General features: G+C 44.7%; 1 protein-coding gene and 2 pseudogenes across 3 annotated transcripts in view; 1 reads left to right on the top strand and 2 right to left on the bottom strand.

The window, feature by feature from the left end:
• The first annotated feature begins 1,757 nt into the window (after positions 1-1,757).
• The window catches only part of DLAT (dihydrolipoamide S-acetyltransferase), a 38,529-nt gene continuing 21,261 nt past the window's right edge, over positions 1,758-19,025 (top strand). Inside the window, exons 1-7 of one of the 3 annotated variants that reach the window (XM_016921981.3) lie at positions 1,758-2,646; positions 3,093-3,194; positions 5,672-5,796; positions 5,949-6,102; positions 10,559-10,685; positions 14,390-14,577; positions 16,373-16,526. In XM_016921981.3, coding sequence (XP_016777470.1) covers positions 2,368-2,646; positions 3,093-3,194; positions 5,672-5,796; positions 5,949-6,102; positions 10,559-10,685; positions 14,390-14,577; positions 16,373-16,526 — 1,129 coding nt within the window. In that variant the 5' untranslated portion in view covers positions 1,758-2,367. The remainder of the gene's footprint in view (positions 2,647-3,092; positions 3,195-5,671; positions 5,797-5,948; positions 6,103-10,558; positions 10,686-14,389; positions 14,578-16,372; positions 16,527-19,025) is intronic. The other 2 variants (XM_054661633.2, XM_054661634.2) reach the window with 2 other exon arrangements.
• LOC107967215 (peptidyl-prolyl cis-trans isomerase H-like) lies at positions 6,871-7,685 on the bottom strand (annotated as a pseudogene).
• Positions 9,654-9,753, bottom strand: LOC112204851 (U6 spliceosomal RNA; annotated as a pseudogene).

The following is a 19,025-nucleotide window of genomic DNA, read 5'->3' on the forward strand; positions in this document are numbered from 1 at the left end:
CACTACCAACTAATTTCTCTTTCTCTCAATATCAGTGATATCACCATTCTCTTAAGTATCTCTATTTCAAACCTTTGAGTCTTGAGTCTCCTTTTCCATAATTTCCTTTATCCAGTCTGTTTAGTGGAATTCAAGCTTGTTCTCTCAGGACTGATTTGAGAAACCTAAGCATTCCTAGCCCACCTCTGGGGTAAGCTTGCCATCTCTGGACTGTTTGAGCTATGCATTCCTATAATTTAACTACACTTAAGTCAAAAGTATATTCAAGACACAAACTCGCTATTCTTTGAAAAATGCAAAACAGTGTTTAAGCAAGCATACCTAAGTGCACAACAGATCCTGAAGATCACCTCATACTTTATACCAAAGGCTAATTTAGATCCAGTTATTAAGTTCAAATGCAGCAAAAGCAGCAAGATATTTTAGCCAACTCAAAAACATTTTTATAATAATTTATAAGTCCTGGGCGGGCATGGTGGCTCGCGCCTGTAATCTCAGCACTTTGGGAGGCCGAGGCAGGTGGATCACCTGAAGTCAGGAGTTTGAGACCAGCATGACTAACATGGTGAAACCCCGTATCTACTAAAAACACAAAATTAGCTGGGCATGGTGGCACGTACCTGTAATCCCAGCACTCGGGAGGCTGAGGCAGAAGAATCGCTTGAACCTGGGAGGTGGAGGTTGCAGTGAGCCGGGATCATGCCACTGCACTCCAGCCTGGGCGACAGAGTGAGACTCCATCCCCAAATAATAGTAATAAGTCCTTTCAGTAATTACAATTATTCTTTCATTGCTTCTTCCAATTGTTAATTCATAAGTTGTACATAATTGTAACAATATAATTGCTCTCTTCATATTATTTAAAATATGCCTTTTCATTCAATCTGGAAATTTTATATTTCTCAATTATATTGCTTACATATTATTCTGATAGACAGCTGTACCTGCTTAAACATTCCAATTTAAGTAGGCATGAAATAGTACATCCAATCTGTTTTACTTTTCCAAATTAATTGTTAGCAAGATTAGCCCCCATTTTTTTTTTTTTTTAACAGATGGGAGTCTCATTATGTTGCCCAGGCTGGTCTCAAACTCTTGGGCTCAAGTGATTCCCCCACCTCAGCCTCTCAAGCATTGCTGGGACTACAGGCATGCACCACCGCTCCTGGCTAAAATCTTGTTTTAAGTTTCTTCCCTCCAACTTCCTCTTGCGTTCTTGGTGTTCTCTAACCATCTCTACAGGGGGGAGGTGGTGATACACAGCACATGCTTCCTCCTTATCTAATATCACCTTCAGTTCAGAAACGATGTTTTCTAATTAAAACAACTTTACAAGAGAAGCGTGCCTAACAAAATGTGTAGATGACTTTTTATTCATTGATTCAAAAGACATACATTCAGCCCCCGCTATTTACTGGATATTAAGCTCTGGGGCTACATGGAAGGACCACGCAGACACTCTTCGTGCCTTCAACGGCTTACAGTTAAGTTTTTCAAACATTTGAAACATAACGAAGCTTTTGGTTACTTAAAAGAATTCTATGGTATTAGGGAGCAACACCTGTTTTGTAAACCTATATCTTCATACAGGGAATATGCTTAATCTTGCTACAGTATACATGAATGCGGGAATGTATCTTCCTCTGGGCTGCCTTTCGTACCACTTGGCTGGGTGGAACACCTGTTCACTCCACTTTCCACTTGGGCTACAAACCTGAAACGAAATCTTTGCAACCAGTACAGCCTGCGCGGGGCGCGGCCCAGTCCATCCCCCTTCGGATGCGCAGAAGCAGAAGTCACCACGCCGGACTCCTCGATTCCCTCGCGGGCGATTCCTGGCTCCTTCACCACCCCAGCACTCCAAGACCCCCGCCCTTTGGCCTGAGGCTCCCACTGCCCTAGCCAGTTCCCGGGCTCACTTCCAGCTTTTCCAGAAAGCTTGGCCACGCCCCTCGGCCCAGACTCTCAGGCCACTCGGCCGCAATTAACCCGCGTCTCTGCGCCTTTTTAGGCCCCTCCCCCTCGGTCGTGCCCTTGTCATCTCTTAGGCCCCGTCTCACCCTTTCGGATGCCTCCCCTAGAACCCTACCACTTTCCACCCCTTTCCGTCTGTTATTTCTCCCAAACTTGCGCCCGCACAGGCCCCTCTGGAACACTCCTGCCCCGTAGTGCCCCTCGTCCCCGCTCCGTAGAGAAAGAGCGTGCGTGCCGCGCATTTCTGGCCTGGGGAGCGGGTGGAGTAAACCTGCGGGAACCATTTTACGACAACGTGCGGCTGTGCGGTGTGGCTGACGGCAACGCCGCTGCTCTTGGAGAGGTCACTCCGGAGACGGCGTTGGTTTTGGGGTGTGGGGGGTTGGTGGCACTATGTGGCGCGTATGTGCGCGACGGGCCCAGAATGTAGCCCCATGGGCGGGACTCGAGGCTCGGTGGACGGCCTTGCAGGAGGTACCCGCAACTCCACGAGTGACCTCGCGATCTGGCCCGGCTCCCGCTCGTCGCAACAGCGTGACTACAGGGTATGGCGGGGTCCGGGCACTGTGCGGCTGGACCCCCAGTTCTGGGGCCACGCCGCGGAACCGCTTACTGCTGCAGCTTTTGGGGTCGCCCGGCCGCCGCTATTACAGTCTTCCCCCGCATCAGAAGGTGAGCCCTAGACCCCCCTTCTCGGGACCCCGTTGTCCTTCAGAGCTGACTGGATGCCTGCAAGATCCTCCTTGAGAGGCCTCACTGATCCTCCACCCATTCCCAGTATCTGCTTTGGCCCTTTGTCCAATAGTTGGCTTTGCTGTAGCTCCTTAGTGTCCCTCTCATGATCTATTTCATTGAAAGGAGAGCTTCAAGACTGGGGCTGTGTGCAGAATATCTGCCGAGGTTCATGCTTTGTCAGACCCACAGGACTGTGGAGGAGAAAGCCTGTCACTGGAAATTACTAACTTCTCATGGACAGGAACTCCCTTGGCATCCCTAGTTCCCAATGTGCAATGGAACTGTATACACTTTGCATGAAATTGAATTGAATGAAATCTTAAGCCAGACTGAGAGTTAGGTAGCCCTTAAAAAATTTAATGTTTCTTCTTTTTCTTTTCCAGGTTCCATTGCCTTCTCTTTCCCCCACAATGCAGGCAGGCACCATAGCCCGTTGGGAAAAAAAAGAGGGGGACAAAATCAACGAAGGTGACCTAATTGCAGAGGTAAGTTTTATTTATTTGTTTATTTTTGTTGTTGTTGTTGATCATTCTTGGGTGTTTCTCGCAGAGGGGGATTTGGCAGGGTCATAGGACAATAGTGGAGGGAAGGTCAGCAGATAAACAAGTGAACAAAGGTCTCTGGTTTTCCTAGGCAGAGGACCCTGCCGCCTTCCGCAGTGTTTGTGTCCCTGGGTACTTGAGATTAGGGAGTGGTGATGACTCTTAAGGAGCATGCTGCCTTCAAACATCTGTTTAACAAAGCACATCTTGCACCGCCCTTAATCCATTTAACCCTGAGTGGACACAGCACACGTTTCAGAGAGCACAGGGTTGGGGGTAAGGTCACAGATCAACAGGATAAGAATTTTTCTTAGTACAGAACAAAATGAAAAGTCTCCCATGTCTACCTCTTTCTACACAGACACGGCAACCATCCGATTTCTCAATCTTTTCCCCACCTTTCCCCCCTTTCTATTCCACAAAACCGCCATTGTCATCATGGCCCGTTCTCAATGAGCTGTTAGGTACACCTCCCAGACGGGGTGGTGGCCGGGCAGAGGGGCTCCTCACTTCCCAGTAGGGGCGGCCGGGCAGAGGCGCCCCTCACCTCCCGGACGGGGCGGCTGGCCGGGCGGGGGACTGACCCCCTCACCTCCTTCTCGGATGGGGCGGCTGGCCGGGCAGAGGGGCTCCTCACTTCCCAGTAGGGGCGGCCGGGCAGAGGCGCCCTTCACCTCCCGGATGGGGCGGCTGGCCAGGCGGGGGGCTGACCCCCCCCACCTCCCTCCCGGACAGGGCGGCTGGCTGGGTGGGGGGCTGACCCCCCCACCTCCCTCCCGGACGGGGCGGCTGGCCGGGTGGGGGGCTGACCCCCCCACTTCCCTCCCGGATGGGGTGGCTGGCCGGGCGGGGGGCTGACCCCCCCCACCTCCCTCCCGGACGGGGCGGCTGGCCGGGCGGGGGGCTGACCCCCTCACCTCCCTCCTGGACGGGGCGGCTGGCCTGGCGGGGGCTGACCCCCACCTCCCTCCCGGACGGGGTGGCTGCCGGGCGGAGACGCTCCTCACTTCCCAGACGGGGTGGCTGCCGGGCAGAGGGGTTCCTCACTTCTCAGACGGGGTGGCTGCCGGGCGGAGGGGCTCCTCACTTCTCAGACGGGGCGGTTGCCAGGCGGAGGGTCTCCTCACTTCTCAGATGGGGCAGCCGGGCAGAGAGGCTCCTCACCTCCCAGACGGGGTCGCGGCCGGGTAGAGGCGCTCCTCACATCCCAGACGGGGCGGCGGGGCAGAGGCGCTCCCCACATCTCAGAGGATGGGCGGCTGGGCAGAGGCGCTCCTCACTTCCTAGATGGGATGGCGGCCGGGCAGAGACGCTCCTCACTTTCCAGACTGGGCAGCCAGGCAGAGGGGCTCCTCACGTCCCAGACGATGGGCGGCCAGGCAGAGACGCTCCTCACTTTCCAGACGGGGTGGCGGCCGGGCAGAGGCTGCAATCTCGGCACTTTGGGAGGCCAAGGCAGGCAGCTGGGAGGTGGAGGTTGTAGCGAGCCGAGATCACGCCACTGCACTCCAGCCTGGGCACCATTGAGCACTGAGTGAACCAGACTCCGTCTGCAATCCCGGCACCTCGGGAGGCCGAGGCTGGCGGATCACTCGCGGTTAGAAGCTGGAGACCAGCCCGGCCAACACAGCGAAACCCCGTCTCCACCAAAAAAATACGAAAACCAGTCAGGCGTGGCGGCGCGCGCCTGCAATCGCAGGCACTCGGCAGGCTGAGGCAGGAGAATCAGGCAGGGAGGTTGCAGTGAGCCGAGATGGCAGCAGTATAGTCCAGCTTCAGCTCGGCATCAGAGGGAGACCGGCATCAGAGGGAGACCGTGGAAAGAGAGGGAGAGGGAGATGGAGAGGGAGAGGGAGAGGGAGAGGGTAAGTTGTTTTAAAATAACGGAGATGAGTTCGAAGAGACTGGCTTTGCCTAATTGACTGAACATTGACTTTCTGGATGTGTAGCTACCCCTTTGTTTAAGAAACTGAAGTGTTTTTCACAACTTGATGTTAGACAAGATTGGTTGGATAAGTTGTCAGCAGCTGGCCAAACTGATTTTAACCAAGGCGTTTCTAAAGTAATTTCTTCTTTGAAATCTGTCGTAGTGGCCTTATCTTCATATGAACTGTATAATTCTAGACACAAAGGCCAGGCTGGCCAACATGGTGAAACCCCGTCTCTGCTAAAAATATAAAAATCAGCCGGGCATGGCGGCCTGTTCCTGTAATCCCAGCTACTCGGGAGGCTGAGGCAGGATAATCGCTTGAACCTGGGAGGGGGAGGTTGCAATGAGCCGAGATTGCACCATTGCACTCCAGCCTTGGTGACAGAGTGAGACTCTGTGTCTCAAAAAAAAAAAAAAAAAATTCTAGACACAAGCTAATAAGTTACATACCGACAGTACAAACCTGAGCTGCTGCTTTTTGTGTTAAAAGGTTGAAACTGATAAAGCCACTGTTGGATTTGAGAGCCTGGAGGAGTGTTATATGGCAAAGATACTTGTTGCTGAAGGTACCAGGGATGTTCCCATCGGAGCGATCATCTGTATCACAGTTGGCAAGTGAGTAGTGCACTCATAATTTGTGGAACTTCATTGCTTGGTGGAGTATTTTACCCAGAATTGAGAATTAGGAGTTAAAGACTATTTTTTAAGACTACTTTTGTGAAAGCTGAATCTGCCCATTATATTTATGCATTCTTTCTCTTCCTTAGGCCTGAGGATATTGAGGCCTTTAAAAATTATACATTGGATTCCTCAGCAGCACCTACCCCACAGGCGGCCCCAGCACCAACCCCTGCTGCCAGTGCTTCGCCACCTACACCTTCTGCTCAGGCTCCTGGTAGCTCATATCCCCCTCACATGCAGGTGAGGCTCAGCCTCTGAGTTTTTGCTCTAGGTGATTACTTACTTATTCACTTTTTTTCATAGATGGCTACTACATCTTGGAAACTGACATTAAATGTGGTTAGGTCTTGTCATTTGGGAGTATATAGGTTTAAACATGAAGATTGACAACTATTCTTCCTGGTTGTTATTTCCAGTTATAAGAACTTGAACAGTTCCTGTAACCTTTCTCAGCCTCAGTGTAGTACACAGGGTAATGCGTGGCACTTTTCATTCGAGAACATTACATTACAGATTTTGAGGATGATTTTTACTAACATCTATTCCCTGTATAATTAGAGTTTATAGCAGGCTGTGTTAGTCTGTTTTACTTTGGCATGAAGAAATACCTAGGGCTGGGTAATTTATAAAGAAAAAAGGTTCATTTGGCTCAAGGTTCTGCAGGCTGTACAAGAAGCAGGGCGCCAGCATCTGTTTCTCTTGTGGCCTCAGGAAGCTTACAATCATGGTGGAAGTTGGAAGGGAAAGGGGAAGGGCGGTGTGTCCCATGAGAGAGGGAACAAGAGACAGAGGGGAGTGGGTACCAGGCTCTTTATAGCAATCAGATTTCCCCTTAACTCATTACCATGGGGCATGCAGCAAGCCATTCATGAGGGATCCTCCTCCAATACCCAGACACCTGCCACCAGACCCCATCTCTAACATTGGGGATCATATTTCTTTTTTTTTTTTCCACATACAAAAAAACTTTGTTTACACAGTCTTGGATTCTGAATCTCCAGTACTTCCAGGGTCTCTTGATCAAATGGGGCAGCAGCAGGCAGGGAAGCAAACACAGGGGCCAGTCCAGATTATCTTACTCAAGAACACCACCAAGAAGAAGGGAAGGCCTAATTCAGTCTTGGTCTGGACTACATCTCCCCGCACTTTGAGATCACTACAGTAGTTTGGGCTTATTGTTGGGGCCTGTGGGAACATTCTGAATCTTTCTCATCACTAGAAGTCCATCAGTGATTTTTCCAAACATTACATGCTTCCCATCCAGCCAATCACACTTAGAGCAGGTGATAAAGAACTGACAGCCATTTGTACTGGGACCGCTGTTTGCCGTGGAAAGCAGGCCTGGAGCTGAGTGTCTAAGTTTAAAATTTTCATCTGCGAATGTCTCCTGGTAAATACTGGCGACTCCAGTACCATCTCCATTAACAAAATCTCCACCCTAAATCATGAAATCCTTTATAACCCTGTGGAAAGTGCTTCCTTTGTATCCTATTGGAACCCCATCTTTTCTGAATTCTCTAGTGCAGAACTACCCAAAGTTCTCGGTCGTCTTAGGCACAGCGTCTGCAGAGAGCTCGATCTTTGTGCGGCCAACTTCCTGACTGCCATTGCTGACATCAAAGAACACCATGGGGTTAGCAGGGCTTGAAGTTGCCACCACCATGGCTCTGACCCGGAAACGGAAGTCAGGGGGATCATATTTCAGCATGAGATTTGGAGGGGACAAACATCCAAGCTGTATCATAGGTGTCAAGTGCTGTCTGTTGAATGAAAGTCCCCAGTTGGTGTTCTTTTGACATGAGGTGATCTATTTTCCAAGAGTGGGTGAAGTAGTCCAATAGTATTAATAAATGAGAAAACTGACAAAAGTTAAGTGTAAGATACACATATGTAATAGTGTTGCATCAAAGTTGAAGGCAGTGAATGTAATCACTGTTGATTGTGCTAACTAAATCAGTTTCTAAGAAACTAAGTCAGTTTATTAGGTATTAGGTTTATCGTCTGTATATTTGTGTGCTTTAGATGTTAAAAGTGGATAAAAATCCAGCCGTCCTTTTCTAAATAATTCTGACTGGCATTTCTCCTTAATCTAGTTTATTTGTAGAAATTTTTGTATAGGAATCTTTTTCTTCTTTGGAAATAATGTTCTACTCCGTGGTCTGTTAGTAACAATCATTTAGGATTTTTTGCCAGGTGTTCAGTTCACACATGTATTACATGCTGTTCGGCAAATTCTATCTCATGATGTAAGACTGATTTAATTTTCCTCTACTTTGTGTCTGTAGCTTTGTGTGCATGTGTTAGGGTTTTACCTTAATTATTCTTTAAGATACTGAATTGGATTCTGAATCTCTGATAGTATTCTTTAAGATACTGTATAAAGATTATTGGCTTCACTGTTTCTTAAGAAGCAGATGAAGATGGCAAATTCTGCACAAAAAAAGCACTTACAATTTTTTTTCTAAGGCTTGTCTTACTTTCCCCTCTCTGGAAACATCTTCAATTGAAGTTATTTTCCTCTCCGCATAATCCTGTTGCTAATCAGATACAGAAGACAAAGAGGATAGCAAATGAAACCAAATTCAGTGGATACACAAGCCATATAAATAGTAAAGCAATTTTACATTTAGATAGGCATTCTGATGTTTGGATTTTATTGGGGTGGAAATGGCTATTATAAAAACAGGGCTTTTTTTACCCCTGGTTTTTTATTTTTATTTATTTATTTTTTGAAACAGGGTCTCACTCCCATCACCTAGGCTGGAGTGCAGTGGCGTGATTTCGGCTCACTGCAACCTCTGCCTCCTGGGTTCAAGCGATTCTCCTGCCTCAGCCTCCCGACTAGCTGGGAATACATGCACATACCACCACACCTAGCTATTTTATTTTTTGAGATAGGGTCTCACTCTTCACCTAGGCTGGAGTGCAGTGGTGCAATCTTAGCTCACTGCAGCCTTGACCTCCTGGCTCAAGCCATCTTCCCACCTCAGCCTCCCAAGACGCTGTGACTACAGGCACATGCCACCATGCCCAGCTAATTTTTTTTTTTTTTTTTTTTTAAGAGATGAGGTTACATCATGTTGCTCAGGCTGGTCGTGAACTCCTGGGCTCAAGTGATCCTCCTGCATCAGCCTACCAAAATGCTGAGATTATAGGCATGAGCCACCATGCTGGTCTTTCCTGTTTTTTTTTTTTTTTTTTGAGACAGTCTTGCTCTGTCACCATGGCTGGAGTGTAGTGGCACGATCTTGGCTCACGGCAACCTCTGCGATTCTCATGCCTCAGCCTCCTGAGTAGCTGGGACTACAGGTGGGTGTCACCATGCCCAGCTAATTTTGGTATTTTTAGCAGAGGAGGGGGTTTCGCCATGATGGCCAGGCTGGTCTTGAACTCCTGGCCTCAAGTGATCCGCCCCTCCCAAGTGATCCTTGGCCTCCCAAAGTGCTGGGATTACAGATGTGAACAGCTGTGCCTGGCCTCCTGTTTTATTTTTTTGAATGATCATCACGCCACTGCACTCCAGGCTGGGCAACAGAGTAAGACTCCGTCTCAAAAAAAAAAAAAAAAATTATCAAATAAAATTCTGTGTAAGAATTCTGTGTACATATATTATATACAACAAGTTGTTTTGAAATATGTATATATTGTGGAATGGCTAGATTGAGCTAATTTATATATGCATTACTTTATAGACTTATCTTTTAGGCCACTTAAAAATCTACTGTCAGGAATTTACAAGAATACAATACATTGTTATTAACTATTGTCACCAAATAATGTTTTTGTTTTTTTTTAATATGGAATGCTTCACGAATTTGTTGTCCTTGCTCAGGGGCCATGCTAATCTCTATATCGTTCCAATTTTAGTATATGTGTTGCTGAAGCGAGCACAGAACAGTTCTTAATATTACGTTTTTATCTTGGAAAGATATCTGGTAAGGTTGGGACAAATGCAGTTTCCTGTGGGTAAAAAATAGGTAGATGCTAAGTACAGAGCGCAGTAAAATTTTAACAGAATGGTTTGGACCAAGGTCATTTTGTGAAAATGAAAAACTTCTTGGTTAAAAAAAAATGAAGTCTGGGCGCGGTGGCTCACGCCTGTAATCCCAGCACTTTGGGAGGCCAGGGCGGGCGGATTACTTGAGGACGGGCGTTCAGAGACCAGCCTGGCCAACATGGTAAAACCCCATCTCTACAAAAATACAAAAATTAGTGGGCATGATGGCACCCGCCTGTAATCCAGCTACTCGGGAGGCTGAGGCAGGAGAATCACTTGAAACCAGGAGGTGGAGGTTGCAGTGAGCCGAGATTGCGCCATTGCTCTCCAGCCTGGGGGACAGAGCAAGACTCTGTCTCAAAATAAAAATAAAAATAAAAATAGATGAAAAGATGCTCCATACTTAGATATTGAGAAATTAATTTTGACTGTCTGAAAGAAATCTTTCCCATGTGCTTGTTGCATTTAACTTGGAGTGTGTGTTAGAGTGTGGGTGAGAGTATAAGAGTATGGGTCAGAGTATGAGATTTGAAGGATGATTTACCTGGTGGGAAGCTATTGAGGTGCGAAGCTTTTGCTGTGATGAGTATTTGAATTATCATAGTCACCATCATTCTATGAAACTATATAAGTCTGCCAGACTCTTATTATGTAGAAGTCTTCCTGGTATTAAGCAATAATATGTGTTTGTTTCTGCAGGTACTTCTTCCTGCCCTCTCTCCCACCATGACCATGGGCACAGTTCAGAGATGGGAAAAAAAAGTGGGTGAGAAGCTAAGTGAAGGAGACTTACTGGCAGAGATAGAAACTGACAAAGCCACTATAGGTGAGATTTCTTCAGCTCTTAATGGTTGAGGCACTGAGTTTCCCAATGAGGAAGAGGATTGCCATTCTTTCCTATAATGAGTGAGTGATAATATGAAAACTTTATAATTCTTAGGATTCATTTTCTGGGACAGAATATTTTATTTTTATTTAGTTATATGTATTCTTTAGTTTTTATTTATTTATTTGTTTATTTGCTTATTTTTCAGACAGGGTCTTAATCTGTTGCCCAGGCTGGAGTGCGGTGGCAAGATCATAGCTCACTGTAGCCTCGAACTCCTGGGCTCATGCCCAAATGATCCTCCTGCTTTAGCCTCACAAGTAGGTAGGACTACAGGCCTGAACCACCACACCTAGCTGATTTTTTAAATTTTTTGTAGAGATGGGGTCTCACTTTATTGCCCAGGCTGGTTTTGAACTCCTGGCTCAAGCGATCCTCCTGCCTTGGCCTCCCAAAGTGCTGGGACTCCAAGCATGAGCCCCTGTTCCTGGCCCAGCATAATTTATAACAAAAATAATGCGTAGTCAGATTTGTCAGTTCCATCCTGTGCTCACTGAATCAAAGGCAATCAATCTGTCAATTCACAGATTATTTTTAGGCCCAAGTTTGCTTCTTGGCCTTATTATGTTACTGAGAAGCTATATCAGAATTGCTGCTGTCTAAACTAGGCAAAGGAAGTCAAGAAGAAACAGGAGAAAATCACTTCCATGGCAGGATAATAGCAAAGAATTTAAGATGACTTTGAGGGAAAACTGAAACCAGGGTTGAGATTGTTTTCATAGTTTGAGAATGACTGATAGAATGTATGTGTGTAATATATATATGTTCAGATATGTCATATGTCCACATATCTCCTTCTTAATTCATTTTTAGGCTAAAAAAACCCATATAGACAATAATATATTTATTATTATTATTTTTTTTTTTTTGAGACGGAGTCTCGCTGCGTTGCCCAGGCTGGAGTGCAGTGGCGCAGTCTCAGCTCACTGCAAGCTCCACCTCCTGGGTTCACGCCATTCTCCTGCCTCAGCCTCCCGAGTAGCTGGGACTACAGGTGCCCGCTGCCACGCCTGGCTAATTTTTTGTATTTTTAGTAGAGATGGGGTTTCACTGTGTTAGCCAGGATGGCCTCGATCTCCTGACCTCGTGATCCACCTGTCTTGGCCTCCCAAAGCGCTGGGATTACAGGCGTGAGCCATGGCGATTTGTAGTATTATGAATTTCTTCTCTCTGCACCCCCCCTTTTTTTTTTTTTTTTTTGAGACAGAGTTTTGCTCTGTCACCCAGGCTTGAGTACAGTGGTGCGATCTTGGCTTACTGCAGCCTCCGCCTCCTGGGTTCAAGCAATTCTCCTGCCTCAGCCTCCCGAGTAGCTGGGACTACAGGCATGCACCACCATGCCTGGCTAATTTTTTGCATTTTTAGTAGAGACGGAGTTTCACCATGTTGGCCAGGCTGGTCTCGAGCTCTTTAACCTCAGGTAATCTGCCTGCCTCGGCCTCCCAAAGTGCTGGGATTACAGGCATAAGCCACCGCACCCAGCCTCTCTGCTTCATAATCACCACCAAAGGGAAGCCTTTCCCAAAGATGTAATGGGAGGTACTGGGCATCCTCTGCCTTGGTTGTTTTCAGATTGTGTTCTTCAAATCCCATCATTCCTTTAAGGCACCTTGAGGCAAAGGGGGAATTAAAGAGCAGGACCTTACAGCCCTGCCTCCCTGCCTTACTTCCAGCAGAGCAGTTCTTTTCTATCTTTTTGTATTTTGTGCTTCCCCATAAATTTTATTTGAAGAAAGGATTCTGTTTCTTAAAAACACAGAAACTTTGGAAACAGTAGTTCTGCTTCACCATTTAACTTGAATACCAGTGTCACTATAGAGACTAGTCACTAGAGAAGTGTTACCTTGGTTGAACTTTGAAGTCTATTGTGGCCCAGGAGCCTTTTCATTTTAAACACTTTTTTTTTTTTTTTTGAGACAGAGTCTGGCTCTGTTGTCCAGGCTGGAGTGCAGTGGCGTGATCTCGGCCCACCACAACCTCTGCCTCCTGGGTTCAAGCGATTCTCCTGCCTGAGCCTCCTGAGTAGCTGGGACTACAGGTGCATGCCACTACGCCCGGCTAATTTTTGTATTTTTAGTAGAAATGTGGTTTCACTATGTTGGCCAGGCTGGTCTTGAACTCCTGACCTCGTGATCTGACTGCCTTGGCCTCCCAAAGTGCTGGGATTACAGGCGTGAGCCACCACCGCACCCAGCCTTTTTTTTTTTTTTTTTTTTTTTTAAGATAGAGTCTTGCTTTGTCGCCCAGGCTGGAGTGCAATGGCATGATCTTGGCTCACTGCAATTTCCACCTCCCGGGTTCAAGCAATTCTCCTGCCTCAGCTGCCCAAGTAGCTGGGATTACAGGCGCCTGCCACCATGCCTGGCTAATTTTTTGTATTTTTAGTAGAGATGGGGTTTCACCATGTTGGCCAGGCTGGTCTTGAACTCCTGACCTCAGGTAATCCACCTACCTTGGCCTCCCAAAGTGCTGGGATAACAGGCGTGAGCCACCGTGCCCAGCCTTAAACATATATATATATATGTGTGTGTATATATATATGTGTGTGTGTGTGTGTGTGTGTATGTTTGTTTGTTTGTTTGTTTTTTTAATTTTTTGAGACAGAGTTTCGCTCTTGTTGCCCAGGCTGGAGTGCAATGCAATGGCACAATCTCGGCTCAACACAACCTCCACCTCCTGGGTTCAAGTGATTTTCTTGCCTCAGCCTCCCGAGTAGCTGGGATTACAGGCATGCGCCACCATGCCTGGCTAATTTTGTATTTTTAGTAGAGACGGGGTTTCTCCACGTTGGTCAGGCTGGTCTTGAACTCCCGACCTCAGGTGATCCACCCGCCTTGGTCTCCCAAAGTGCTGGGATTACAGGCATGAGCCGCCGCGCCCAGCCTAAACGTATTTTTTATTGGGTATTCTCAGTTGGGAAATGGAAGGATTCATCAAAGATGTGTTCATCAAGGAGAGGCACAACAGTACAGAAAGCCAATGGCTTCTTTTAGTTTTACTTTTGCAGTCCTAAATGTTTGAGTTCTTTGCAAGGAAGGCAGTAGTTGAATAAAATATAAGTTGTCAACACCATAGGAATCCCAGTAAAGCTGTAATTCTTTACATTGAAATACTTGGTATAATATCAAGTATAACCTCTTTGAAAAGTTCCAAAGATGCTTTTAGGGCTGAAATCCAACATTAGTATCTAGGTTGGTAGCTCCCTTAATTAGGCATGTATGTGGTTCTTATCTTTAGCAGCATAGCTGACACCATCTTAGAGTCCTGTGAGTCTGCATGGGGACTGTCCTTGGAGATTTTTTAATAACTTTGAGAACTAACCACTGTCTGTAATCTTTCATAGTTTTATTGAACAGATTTTTATTTGGCATTTACTTTGTACCAGGTTGTATTATTTCTAAGAACTTGAAAAATATTAATCTGTTTAAATGTATAACATCCCAGTACCAATCCAGTGAGATTGGTGCTATTATTATCCCCGTATTGTAGGTAAAGAAACCAAGACACAGAAGGTTAAATAGGTTGCAAAAAAGGCTATATAGCTAGCTTGAATGAGAAAAATCACTTTACTTAAAACTGTGCTGTGAATTTGGAGGGATAGTGGAATCTCTTAAGTCCCATAATGTTTTTTCTTTCTATTTAAGGTTTTGAAGTACAGGAAGAAGGTTATCTGGCAAAAATCCTGGTCCCTGAAGGCACAAGAGATGTCCCTCTAGGAACCCCACTCTGTATCATTGTAGAAAAAGAGGCAGATATATCAGCATTTGCTGACTATAGGCCAACCGAAGTAACAGATTTAAAACCACAAGCGCCACCACCTACCCCACCCCCGGTAGGTATGCTTCTAGAATTCAGGAAACACTTACCTTGTTCATCTCTAAATTAAGGAGTTTTGATTAGATGATATCCTAGGTTCCTTCCACCTCCAAGATTCTATAACTGAGGAGGGAGATAGTTTATTAACATTTGTGGAGACCTATAGTGTTTGTTGTACTGCACTGTTCACCTAATGGTTGATAGTTTGGGCCTTGTAGCTTTTTTCTTCCTGCTATCTAGAGTCCTGCTGAGAACAAAGCTGAGTGACATGTTCTCTTTCTGCTTTAGATATAGATACCATGCTTGTGGAAAGTAAGGCTTCATTGCCCCACCCTTTTTTTTTTTTTTTTTTTAAGAGACAAGGTCTCACCCTGTTGCTGAGGCTGGAGTGCAGTGGTGCAATCATAGCTCACTTCATTGCCCATTTATTATTAAATATACTGAATAATCTCTGTCACTTGAAATCCTCTTGTTATTGACTTAGTAGGTCAAGCATATATTTGTGATACAGTGGAACCTTGACATGACTTGTTTTGCCTAGAATTTATTATATCACCAAATACTTTATACACTATATAACTATAACCTGAACTTGTATTAACTCCAACCAGAGATAACACTGACAGTGAAGCTTCAGTGATTCTCACAGATGCTAGAATCATGTGAGTTTAAACTAGGTAAACATTTCTATAAGAGAAAAGTTGATTTCTGACTACTGTACATTTGTGGGAAGCTGGCAAGTAGCATTGTTGTTGGATTTCTTTTGTTGTTGTTGTTGAGACGGAGTCATGCTCCATCACCCAGGCTGGCGTGCAGTGGCGTGATCTTGGCTCACTGCAGCCTATGCCTCCCGGGTTCAAGCAATTCTCCTGCCTCGACCTCCCGAGTAGCTGGGATTACAGGTGTCAGCCACCATGCCCGGCTAATTTTTTTATTTTTAGTAGAGAAGGGGTTTCACCGTGTTGGCCAGGCTGGTCACGAACTCCTGACCTCAGGTGATCTACCCACCTCGGCCTCCCAAAGTGCTGGGATTACAGGTGTGAGCCACCACACCTGGCCGTATTTCTTAAGATACTTTTCAACATGGGGCCTTACAGCATAATTTTATATTTTGAAATTAGCTGGCTGGGTGTGGTGGCTCATGCCAGTAATCCCAGCACTTTGGGAGGCTGAGGCAGGTGGATCGCTTGAGGTCAGGAGTTCAAGACCAGCCTGGCCAACATGGTGAAACCCCATCTCTACTGAAAATACAAAAAATTAGCTGGGCGTGGTGGTGCGTGCCTTTAATGCCAGCTACTTGGGAGGCTGAGGCAGGAGAATTGCTTGAACCCAGGAGGCGGAGGTTGCAGTGAGCCAAGTTTGCGCCACTGCACTCCAGCCTGGGTGACAGAGCAAGACTCTGTCTCAAAAAAAAAAAAGAAAAAAAAAAAAGAAGTTAGGATAATTAAAAATAAAAATCATGTTGGTGATGTAAAAGAATGTGAATAAAGAAGTGGTAAGAGATTAAAGTGAAGAAAGGCTGTAGAATACTATACACTGATTGGCAATATTCAGTTCTGTGCTTCTTCATGTTGTTATGGAATAAGGTAACTGTTCTGTCTTTGATATAGAAGTATATTGTTCTCGCTGTTCGTATTACTACATTATGTTGGTTAAGCTGGAGAAAAGTACATTATGATCTTTGGAAAAATGAAAGTTATTAATATTTAATTAAAATAGTTTTTAATTTATTAATAAGATGTAAACTTTTAATCTTTCAGACCAGTCTTTGAAGTGGTGAATTAAAACAATTTGTAATTTTTTTTCAAAAGGTGGCCGCTGTTCCTCCAACTCCCCAGCCTTTAGCTCCTACACCTTCAGCACCCTGCCCAGCTACTCCTGCTGGACCAAAGGGAAGGGTGTTTGTTAGCCCTCTTGCAAAGAAGTTGGCAGTAGAGAAAGGGATTGATCTTACACAAGTAAAAGGTAAATCTGTTTCTATAGAATGGACTTTATAAAGTTAAAATTTAGTTGAATTTCCTCCTTAAGACTTGCAAGTACAACTATGTATAGCCGTACTTATAGTTGGGATAGTAGGGACAATCATTAATAATTCCTTCAGAAGGGAGAAATAGTTCTTTTGTTGCCACCACAGAGTAGGGAAACTTTTACTGAGCTTTATTTACTCTGCCTAGAATCTACCCATACACTTTAGATACCTTTTTTTTCCTCTTCTATTCCTGGAAACTGCTTGTTTGGTGAAAGTATATGTAAAATTTGGTTATGGGACTTGATTATGTAATAAGAAACCTCTGTTAGTGCTTGGTTGACTGTAGCAATAAGCAAAGCAAAATAAAATTTGAAGTTGGGGTGATTTGGAATGACTTAATAAAATTCATATAAAACAGAACTAGAGCTCCCTGAAGGCAAGGGAAAACGCCTTACTTGTCTGTCTGCCCCCAAAGAAAAAATATAGCTTTGTGATAAGAGCATGGGGCCTGGAATCAGACCACCTAGCATTTAATCCTGGCTTTATAATTTTCTATGTAATATGTTTTCCAGTGAATTACTTAGATTGTATGTCCTTATGTCAATTACTTTTCTATCTGTAAAAGTGAGGTACTGTACATCGTATGGATTGTGAGAGTTAAATGAGCTATAACAGGTGAAGTGCTTAGAACTGTATCTAGCATATAAGTACTCAATACATGTTAGTTGTCATTCATATTGATATTACTGCCTGGCACTTAAATAAGTTTTTTTGAATTAAACTTAAGCTAAAATTTAGTGTAGGATAACTAAGGTACTTATTTGGAATAGGGGGGAAGTTATTATGCTTGGAACTTGGTTTTATGGCTTGTACTAGGTGTCAGTCATTTAACTTACCATACTTAATGTACACAACACTTCTTGAAGTAAGAATTATCATTCCTTATTTTCTGGATAAGAAAACAGACTCTCAGACTCTTCAGGGTTCTTCCTTCCTGTTAAATAGTAAAGTTGCAGTGTAACTCTAGATTTGTTTAACTCTAAAGCCTGTTTCTTCACACTACCCTATCCTGCCTTCTGTTTTGATGCTCTGCCATCCATAATTACTAAAGAAAAATATGCTTATTTCTCCAATTTTCTAGTTATGGGTACTCAATGGTGGTTATCCCGTATCTGCAATTTGCTATCTTGTAGTTAGAAGTCAAGCCAATCCAAGACACAAGAGTAGAATGTAAATTTTTTGGACCTCAGAGATTCTTGTAATATTGGAAGACTCTTTTTTTTCCATCTTAATGCCATTTCAGTAGTATATTGCTATCATATATGTATATATGATTAGAATCAGGGACAGCAGTGTAAGTTGGAATAACTTTTAAAGGGAGAAAGGACTGGGTTAATAATTATATCTAAAGAATTTAGACAAGCAAAGAAGGACCATTTATTAGATATTCAGCAATACTCGTTACCTTACTAAAGATATAAGTGGAAAATCCCTTAGGTATGAGCTGAGAGGAGTGTTAAAAAAAAAAAAAAGAAAGAAAGAAAATCCCACTGTTCTTACTATGCAGGCAGAGTTAGGTGATAAATATCATCAACTGCTATCTACACATCAGACACTTGTTCATCAGATGGATAAGATTTCAGTTTCAGTTGCTTATATGACCAATAATAAAGAATTAAATGAACAGAAAGGGAGTATAGCATAGTAGTTAAGAGTGTGAGATCCGTAGCTGGAATGCTTGGGTATGAACCTCAGCTCCTTATACTAGCTGTGTGACCTTTTGTGTCACAGTTTCTTTGTATATAAAAACAATAGGTTTAATGGTTGTGAGGTTTAAATAAGTTAACCAGTGCCTGTACAGAGAAAGCATATCTAGGTATTAGCTATAATGATAATAATATTTTTGTTATTAAATAAGATGATTTGAGTGCTAAGAAAGAAAGAAACTCAGTGATATACTAGTGAGTGAAAGGGTGGATGGATATATGTGCAGTCATGAGTACTTTTAGACAGGTTGGTTGGGAGATCTTTTTGATGAGGTGACATTTGATTTGTTTTGAAAGATAAGAAGGAGGCAGCTTGAGCCAACCATGTGAAGAACTGGGGAAAGATCGTTTTGGATAGAGAGACTAGCTGTACACAGTCTGAAATGGGAAAGAGTTTAGCATGTCTGAGTAACATAAAAGAGGCCAGTGTTGGCCAGGCACAATGGCTCACGCCTGTAATCCCAGCACTTTGGGAGGCCGAGGCAGGTGGATCACAGGTCAGGAGATGGAGACCATCCTGGCTAACACGGTGAAACCTCGTCTCTACTAAAAATACAAAAAAATTAGCTGGGCATGGTGGCAGGCGCCTGTGGTCCCAGCTACTCGGGAGGCTGAGGCAGGAGAATGGCGTGAACCTGGGAGGCCAAACTTGCAGTGAGCCGAGATAGTGCCACTGCACTCCAGCCTGGGCGACAGAGCGAGACTCTGTCTCAAAGGAAAAAAAAAAAA

The sequence above is a fragment of the Pan troglodytes genome, chromosome 9 (genome assembly GCF_028858775.2).
Source record: "Pan troglodytes isolate AG18354 chromosome 9, NHGRI_mPanTro3-v2.0_pri, whole genome shotgun sequence".
NCBI classification, from domain to species: domain Eukaryota; kingdom Metazoa; phylum Chordata; class Mammalia; order Primates; family Hominidae; genus Pan; species Pan troglodytes.